Below are 9,789 nucleotides of genomic sequence, written 5' to 3' on the forward strand. Positions count from 1 at the left end.
AATGCCTTTCCTTTCCTTATTGCCTCCGAACCCTTCCAATCTATCAAATATATATATATATATATATATATAAGGTGTAAGTTCACAAGGTCATAAAAATTCCGATTATTCTGTGTCCAGCCTATACCCATCAATTCACCTAATTCTATAATCAATCTCTTAAAGTTTAAGCCTAATGGTAAGTCTTAATTTCTCCAATTACCACAAATTTAATGAAATTTAAACAGTATGATACACCAAATATTTAATTACCTATCTCAATATATTCACACGTAATCTATAATCTTAGATCAAAACATTAATACCAGAAGCTTGAAGCGCTGTAATGAAACCAGCGCAGGGCAACACCAAACGGTGCAGTGTGCACTCATACGTGCATTTTTCAACCAAAACTCCTCAACATGCATGTTTCCACCATTTGTATATAATAATATTAATAATAACAATATGACCCTTACCTTAATTCTCCTTCAGTTATCAACCAAACATATATAATCTGTAACTTTCCTTGCTATCTAAACATTAATTCATTATTTGTTTCACCTATAATGTGACCAATCAGAATGTCTTTTTAACTTTGCACTTTTCAATTTTCCAACTACTCGTAATCAATTCCATTAACAATCTATGCATTCAATATAAATAATCAAATTAACTTTAATCAATACATTAATTTCCTTCAGTTCCATTAATGTGCACTTGTCACATTGTCCAACCCATATAGTATAACAACAATAATCAAACTAAGAAAATCACCTGATGTACCGTGGCTTTCTTCGCTCAATGCTACTTCCTGTTCTCTCGTTTGAAACCCTTATTCTTTCTATAAAATATTTACTCCCTAGTTGTTATATAAGACTAATAATAAAAATAGTAAAAGTGACCCTTATTAATTTTAATGTTATTTTCTTTAACCACCAACTAAATAAATTGGTAAAACTACCCCACTAATTTCATAATTATAATTATGAATAGTCCAAAGCACCCACTTAATTCTATCGGAAAGAATTTTCTAACATAAAAAGTTCTAGTGCTCAAAACGACTAAATGGGTTGTTACAAAATGAATTTGTTAATGATGTTTATGTACATTTTAGTTTGTGTATCAAATGATATATGTATTTGACGTTTTTAGAAATAATATATAATTACTTATTTGTATATATGCACTAGTTGTATATATACAAAAAGTTTTCATGCATTTGTCGTATGTATATCTAATATGATTGTATATGCGTATGATAATTATATACATTTTGATTTGTATATTACAGAGTTTACGATTTGAAATTAATTTTTTTTGTTTCAAATGAATAATCAGAAAGGAAGAACTTAATCGAATTATTAGTTTCAAATTGAAAAATATTTGTTGTTGTATTATAGATGAAGAAATCAAACCAAAATTTTGATTGTTAAAACCCAGTAAAATAATTTTTTAAAAAAATTGAATTTTAAGGGATAATTTTATAGCTTGACGAGTCAATTTTGACAAGAATTATAAGGATATACACTTAGCATGAAACGTGTGATATCTTCTTTTTTAAAACTGATTTTATCGAGTCAATTAAAGAAGGGATAATTGTATAGAATGACAAACTAATAATATAAAATAAATATAGTAACTACCCTTTGATTTATTTGTGTTCCATAACAAACTGTTTGTCAGTCTCTCTCTTCCTCATATTCTCGCTCGCCACTTTTCATCTCTCGCCCGCTTTCTGTCGCTCGCCTCTCTCGCTTTATATAATAGAATTGTATAAGTTGTGTTTCTAATTGTATAAAGCGAGAGAAAATTGTATAAAAGCATGCAAATATATATATCTTCGTACTATACATTTAGAATTATACAATACAAATATTTCCCTGCCCAAGTCTCTTTTGCCTTTCTCGTTTTATACAAATTTAAATTGTATATAGTTTCTCTCTTTCTCGTTTTATAAATACGATTCAATTGTATATTCTCTGCATAAGTCTCTTTTTGCATTTTTTTCTTTCTCGTTTAATACAAATTCAAATTGTATATAGTTTCTCTCTTTCTCGTTTTATACAATTCAATTTTGCCTTTCTCGCTTTCTCGTTTTATACAATTCGTTTCAATTGTATATGTATAGTGAATTATGCATATATATGTTTGCTATGAAGCATAATTACAAACTTTGCTATACATACAAATACATATTTTATATTTGCTATGTGTTAAAATTACCAGGAAAAATTATCAGTTATATTTTGTTATCGTATTTAGCACTCATGTATTTATTTAATTATCTTTTTGGTATAAACAAATAATGTAACGTCTAATTATATATAAATATCCTATTGTCCAAAAAAAACAAAACAAAAAAAGGTAAACATCAGAACCAATTTTCCTTCCGGTTTACGGGAAACATAAAACTGAATTAAAAACCAAAAATAAAACAAATAATTAAAATTAATTTCTTTTTTAAAAAAAAAAAAAAACGTAAGGAACAAGAGACTAGTTGGTGCCGAAATTGAACCCTCCAAGTTTTCCGGCACTTGATTTCTCTCCGATTATTCATAAAACTAAGAAAATCCGCTCCTTCCGACGAAATCTCCGGCGATCACCATATCTTCCTAATCGTTTTCCTTTTGTTTCAACACTTAGTTGACTTCACCTTTTTCTTAATCCTAGGGTTTTGAAATGTGTAGGTGATTAGCTAGATTGTCAATTTTCCGATGTCGAACGCCGGTGAAGAAGATAACGACGATGTATTGAGCGACGTAGAGGCCGATGATCCGGTACCTATTGATATAATTAATTCTTCCTCACCAGAAGATGTCTCAATTGAGAAATTCCGTGAGATTCTCGCCGAGCTGGATCGGGAGCGGCAAGCTCGATTAGCCGCTGAGGATTCTAAATCGCAGTTGCAAGTTTCGTTCAATAGATTGAGAGTTCTCGCTCATGATGCGATCAAAAAGCGGGATGAGCACTCGAGACAACGCGATGAAGCATTGCGGGAAAAGGAAGAAGCTTCGACAACAGCTGAAAAGGTAACCGAGGAATTGAAGGAAGTAACTAAGCAGAGAGATGAATTGTGTAAGGAGTTAGAGGAAGTGAAAAAGGCAAAAGATTCGATGAGAACTGAGATGGAAACTTCAGGTTCAATGTTAGTTAGTGGAATTGATAAGATATCTGGAAAAGTTAGTCAATTTAAGAATTTTGTAGCTGGTGGATTACCTAGGTCACAGAAATACACAGGATTACCAGCAGTGGCTTATGGGGTGATCAAAAGGACGAACGACATTGTAGAGGAGTTATTGAGACAGATTGAATCAACAGCAAAGTCAAGAAATGAAGCCCGTGAACAAATGGACCATAGGAATTATGAAATTGCAATTGAAGTTTCACAGTTAGAGTCAACGATTAGTGGTTTGAGAGATGAGGTTGCAAAGAAAGCTTCTGTTGTTGAGAGTTTAGAGAAATGCATAGGTGAAAAAGATGAGAAATTGTCTGAATTAGATCAAGAGATGTGTGAAAAGCAAAAGACTTTGGAGAGTGAAGTGGGTGAATTGAGAGATTTGGTTAAGGAATATGAAGGTAAGTTGAGCAGTTCAGAATCAAAGCTGGAAATGCAAAGATCATTACTTGCTGAGCAATTGAAATATGTTACAAAAATACACGAACAGATTTATAATGCTGTTAAGGTTGTTGATCCCAGAAAGGCATCTGAGTTGTCGGAATCCTTGTTTCTTGCTCAAGAGATGGACATGGAAGAGAATATAAGGGCAGTTTTAGCAGGATTGGAATCTATATATGAAATGAGTGAATTTGTTCTGCAGAAAACAAGGGATTTGCTAGAGGAGAAGAGCCATGAAGTGAAAAGCCTAAATGAGTCTGTTTCTCAGTTAGTAAAAGAAAAAGAACAAATTGGGTCTTTACTTAGAAGTGCTCTTTCAAAGAGAATTTCAGTGGATTTGTCATCCAAAACAAATGAATTGTTTAAGATAGCAGAAAATGGATTGAGAGAAGCTGGGATAAATTACAAGTTCAACAATTACGTTGGTGATGGTAAGATCACTGCTTCTGATAATAAAATGCATGCAGCAAATACTGAAGAGGATGAAGTATATGCTTTGGTAAGTCCTTTTTAAATACTAATTTGCCTTCAAAGTTTCTTGTTAGTTATTAATTTATTGATGTTCTTGATGTAGGCTGGTGCATTAGAGAATATAATTAAGCAGTCTCAGGTTGAGATCATTGACCTTAAACATACTGTTGAAGAGCTAAGGTACCTCATGTCAAGCTTATAATGGGTTTATCTATAGTCTTAGCTGCATTTCATCTCTATGTTATACTACTCTACTTGACCCAGCAGATAATGCATTGCCCTTTTGTCTTTTTTCTCTCTCGAGAAATGCTAGAGTATGAGCATAACCTATTCTTAGCCTGACATGGTTGTGTTGTCATTTTGCTTTACTGAATCCAAGGGAAGAGTCAAGTTTACTCAAGGAACATGTGGAAACTCAAGCAAAGGAACTCAGTCAATGGAAGCAACGTGTGGAGGAACTTGAAGAGAAGGAGAGGGTGGCAAATGAAAATGTAATGCACTGCCTAATCTCAATACTGTATTTCATGATACTAGTATTTGGTTCATAGAGTTTAATGTCATTCATGGAGATCTGCTTACGAGAGTTGTGGAAAGCTAATATGCATATTTAATCCTTCTTGTCATATAATGAAGTCTTACAAATAACTATTTCATTGCAGGTTGAAGGGCTTATGCTGGACATCACTGCTGCTGAAGAAGAAATTACACGATGGAAAGTAGCTGCACAGCAAGAAGCTGCTGCAGGTAAAGCTGTTGAGCAAGAGTGTGCAGCGCAGGTACTGAATTCTTAAACACCCTTATTGTAATTTAAATCATGATTCTGAAAATCATATTATGCATTTTTAACAAGTGGAGAGCTACTTATAAGTTATGGGTTCATTAATCCCATTAGCTTTTGCTCAAGACTTTGTATATATATTAGGAAGTCCACTAAATATCTAAAGATATTTGTCTATGGATGTGTTTTTCTGTTCTTCTGTTTTCCATTAGATACAAGGTAACACATGCTGTGCAATTGCTAAGAAACTGTTAGCAAGTTTCTGATTTATTTGTCAGTCTAAACCAGTCTCTGTCATCACTCCTGCCAAAAAAATTCAACTTTTTTATCAGCTATTATATTTTAGAGTGAAGAGAAGTATCTCCTTCTGGCTGATTTTTTTCCTTCCATCCAGACACTTTTTCACGGATTTCAAGTGTAACCCTCGTTTCCTTTGTCTCTTATATCTTTGGAACGATAAAATATATTTAATACTTCATGAATAGAGTAGGATCTTTATTGTTTTAGTAATGCTCTTCACTTTCCCTTTTTCTTCTTTCAGTGGGGCGGGGCGATAGTGGGTGGAAGGGGTGGTTATTGGCTTAGGTTTCTCAAATTTTAGTTCATGGAATCTCTCTTTTGTTCTTGTAAGATGTGTTGATCGCTTAATGTTGGCATGCGGAGGAACAAAATTTCTACGTTAAATTTGTATTATCCTGCCATTAATTAAAGATGATATGTAAGTTTGTAAAAGGGATATCTCAGATTTAGGATTTGAGAATGTGCCTTGTAGCCTAGAGTACAGTGAAATTGCTGTTATAACAGCTTATAGCTAATTATCTAATGCAAGAGGTAATTTTAGAAAACGTCGTTTCAAAAGTGTTCTCAAATTGCTTAGCAATCTGTTTCAATATCTTAATGAGGTTAAAGAAAAGAACACCAAAATGAGATAGTCAACTTCAAAGTACTTTTTTTGGGGAAAAAAAAAAGAGGATCAACTTCAAACCTTGTCAAAAAAAAAAATCGACTCAGGGGGCTCGACATCCTTATGTTAATCTATGTTTTTAGGAAACTGCAATATATTAAATGAATCCATATAGAGCCTAATGGGTACAAAAGATCCCCATAATTGACTCAATTGGGGATTGAGGCCTAGTTGATTTATTGATAGATTTTGGATTGGGGTATGATATCTCTGCTGGCTCTTTTTAGATAGAATGTCCTTTGATAGTCGAGATTTCTGTGCTGTCAAGTTTCCTTTTATTCTCCTGGTCAAGAGTTTGTTCCTTATGAAATGCCAGTTGGTCTGGGCAATATATCCGCGGTAAAACTCACACATGATGAGTTTTCTTCTAGCAAAAGGAACTTGTGGGTTTTCCTGTTCTATAGTGTTATTTATACAAAATATAAAAGGAATAATAAATCTGAGAAAAAAAGGAAAAATATAGAAGTCCACAATAGAAATAGAAGCAAGTGTTGTTATCACCTGTCCTGATTTTGTTTTACTAAAATAAAATAGAACAGTCGTTGTTGCCTGAGCAACATGCTGAAGTATGCAAGTCTTATGGTTTATACTTTAGAGCTGTTTTGTTCTATGTTACACTCTCCTCTTTGTCTCTCTATAGTTGATTTAATAAGGACTAGAAGTAGGTTAGAATATGAATATCATAGCAACTCTGGCTACAAAGAGAACGGGAGAGAATCAAAGTGTTTCATACGAAGACTTTGGTGTCTTATGAAATAAGATAGTAGTAGTGATTCATGATGTAACATATGATTGCTTGCTAAGTGGTATAAACTTATATGCGTGCAGAAATTGTTTTTTAAAAAGAACAGCCATTTAGATATTTGAGATTATGCACTAGGTTGCAATTAACTTTTTCTTGTCAGATGCTTACATTAAGCTAAGACACAATATCAGAGTTTGATGTCCACAAGTTATTGTCCCTTTATCCAGCTTTATCTCTCAAATGCCAAACTAAAGTCTTTGGTATCAAATTCTGTGGAAAATCAGAATCTACTAAAGCGCGGGAATACGCTTCTATATTGAGGTTACTTACTTTAATGTATAACTTCTGCTAGAAAAATAATGCACATGGAGCAATGCATAGACAATTTTACTTTTATTTACTGCATTAACAAGATAAACCTACCAGAATGAATAACCAAGCACCACTGACCATAGACAGAAGAGAAAGCTCCTGTGTGTCAATTTGTAATGCAGATCTTATGTGAATCTCTGAATCTCAATTGTCAGAAGTGAAATTCATAGACATTATCAGAGAAAAAATCAGAGTCTAGTGAAGCTCAGAGAAGCACTTTTTATTGGATTCATGCACTTAGATAATTAGGTTTACATCTTAGACTCAGCCTATGGAATTGTATGTGTATCATGGTTTAGAGATATTTAGTACTTAAATCATCTATAAACCAAAAAGTTACAAAAATTTAGTGGGATTCTAGTTTAATGCGTGTGATTTTTTTCCTATCCTGGAACAATTTCTTGTAAACAAACTGCTGCATATCACTAAGAGACTCTCTTCCGATGGTTCTTGTAGTTGGTTGCTGTACGGCAGGAGCTTGAGGCAGCAAAGGAGGCTGTACTAGAGTCCGGAAAGAAGCTAAAATTCAAAGAAGAAACAGCTGATGCAGCCATGGCTGCAAGGGATGCGGCTGAGAAATCATTGAGACTGGCAGATTTAAGAGCATCGAGGCTGAGGGATAAAGTGGAAGAGCTCACCCGTCAGCTTGAAGAGCTAGATGGCAGGGAAACATCAACAACTGGTCTAAACAGGCCAAGATACATGTGCTGGCCATGGCAATGGCTTGGCTTAGATTCCGTAGGTATGAGACGTGTAGAGACACAACAAGAGGGTGCCAATGAAATGGAACTTTCTGAACCTCTTCTTTGACATCCTCCTCTTCTCTTTTGTTTTGATAATAATAGTAATCTCCGCCCCGGCATTTTTTGTTTCTTCTTTTCTTGTAATTCATTTTTATATTATTTCCTCTGCATTCCACCCGCTGTATATTTTTTGTGATCTTTGTAAGAAAAGTAATTGGACAAACGATATAGAACATTGATTGTGCAAAGTTAAATAAGGCTTCTTGGCTTGTACACAAGTAAACCTGGCTCTGTTGAGAGGCCTTTTTTAGTTATGAGCATGAGCGTTTGGTATTTGTTGTTGGCCTCAATAACACCCCGTTCTGGAATGCCCAAAATTTGAAGTTTTGAACTATAAACTTAGTTCAAAACGTAGTTTAAAATAGTACCACTAATATTTGAGTAAATGGTCTTCGAAAAATTGTTTTGCGGTGGGATTTGTTCAGTTCATGCAAGTTAAAATAAAAAAAGCATACTATTAGTTATATAGTTGCAGAAAAGCTTCACTCCATTGGTCTCATATTATTTGTTCATTTTTTCTTTCCTTTACATACCTTTTAAGAAATTATAAATAAATAAATAAAAAATTAATAATTTCCCTTTCACTCTTTTCAGTACTATGTGTTGGGATCTTTCTTTATTAATGGGATTACGGGGTTAGGATGATAGTAGTTTGAGAGGACGATGTCTGCTTGACACTATGGCGGACTATTGGACTCCCCAACCCCTCCATAAGCAACCTACGAGAGTCGATTAACTGAGCATAATTGAGCAATGGGCTGAGGGTGATCAAAGCATCCTACCCAAATTTCCTCGTGGTTTCTTATGATATCCCCAATGTCCAGTGATGGAGTCAGAATTTAAGTTTGTAGAAATAGACACACAAATAACTAAAGGGATACAAAATTTAATATATATATATATATAAAATATTATTTTAATAATGTATAAATGATATAATTTTTCGTCAAAGGAAATTCGGATGAACCCCCTTAACCAATGCCTCCCAAGTTGCTAAGATCTGAATAGGATCCGTCAATGTTAAGCTTGAATTAGGTTTTAGAAAAAATAGAACTTGTTTTTTTTTCATATTACACTATTATCTAAGTAAAAATAAAATAATAAATACACTATCAACTAAAAGATAATAAGTGACATGTCAGATTTTAAAAGGTCTAAATTAAAGATTTTTTAAATTTATTTCTTGAGTGGCATCTTACGAGTTTTATCCACTAGCAAAGTGCATCACTATCATAACAGACAATTTAACAGTTAACCGATATAAATAAAATGTTTGACTTGTAATCCATTAACAGATATAAAAAAAATAAATATATTTAACTTGTAATTATTGATTACTCAAGTACTAATTTTTATTTAATTCTTCATTTTATAGTAGACCACCAATAATATTCTGATGGATTACTCAAGTAATTTATGTTTGACTCTTGAATTTAGAATAGACATTAATATTCTGCCTAATAACTAAGATAATTTTTGTTTCACTCTTTTCAAGGGTTCAATTTTGCCACCAATTTCACTTTTTTTTTTCTTTTTTTGGTTAGAAAAACTGTTCTTAAGCTTTAAGAATTCACCCAATTTACTGATTGACTTATAATTCTCTCTTTTGTCCCAACGAAAATATTTTTGTTACATGATTTTTAAAAAAACTTATTTTTCTTATAAATAAAATATTATACTTAATTGTATGTTTAAAGCGCATAAAAATTATTACTCCTTCCATTTCAAATTAATTAAATTATTGAGATGCTTCACATTCTTTTCTTAGAAAAGAAGATTAAAACATAAATTAGGCATAATATTCTAATTTTACCCTTATTATTATTATTATTATTATTTGTTATTATTATTATTATCAAGTTTATGATTAAAATAATTAAACATTAATTAATTATTAATTTTAATACTGATTAATGAAGGATAAAATTCGAAGAAAATTCTAAAAATAATCTTGAAAATTGAACAATTAAATTAATTTAAAAATATAAAAAATGTCTCAATAATTCAATTAATTTAAAATGGAAGGAGTGCCGATAATTGATATATCTTCTTAAATAA

General features: G+C 32.4%; 1 protein-coding gene across 1 annotated transcript; it reads left to right on the plus strand.

The window, feature by feature from the left end:
* The first annotated feature begins 2,439 nt into the window (after nucleotides 1-2,439).
* Nucleotides 2,440-8,006, plus strand: LOC107020612 (paramyosin). Its single transcript, XM_015221048.2, has 5 exons — nucleotides 2,440-4,097; nucleotides 4,173-4,249; nucleotides 4,449-4,560; nucleotides 4,729-4,845; nucleotides 7,385-8,006. Exons 1-5 carry the CDS (start codon nucleotides 2,697-2,699, stop codon nucleotides 7,736-7,738), a joined length of 2,061 nt encoding a protein of 686 aa, XP_015076534.1. The 5' UTR covers nucleotides 2,440-2,696; the 3' UTR covers nucleotides 7,739-8,006.
* Nucleotides 8,007-9,789: the final 1,783 nt, after the last annotated feature.

This window comes from Solanum pennellii, chromosome 5 (assembly GCF_001406875.1).
Source record: "Solanum pennellii chromosome 5, SPENNV200".
Classification (NCBI taxonomy): Eukaryota; Viridiplantae; Streptophyta; class Magnoliopsida; order Solanales; family Solanaceae; genus Solanum; species Solanum pennellii.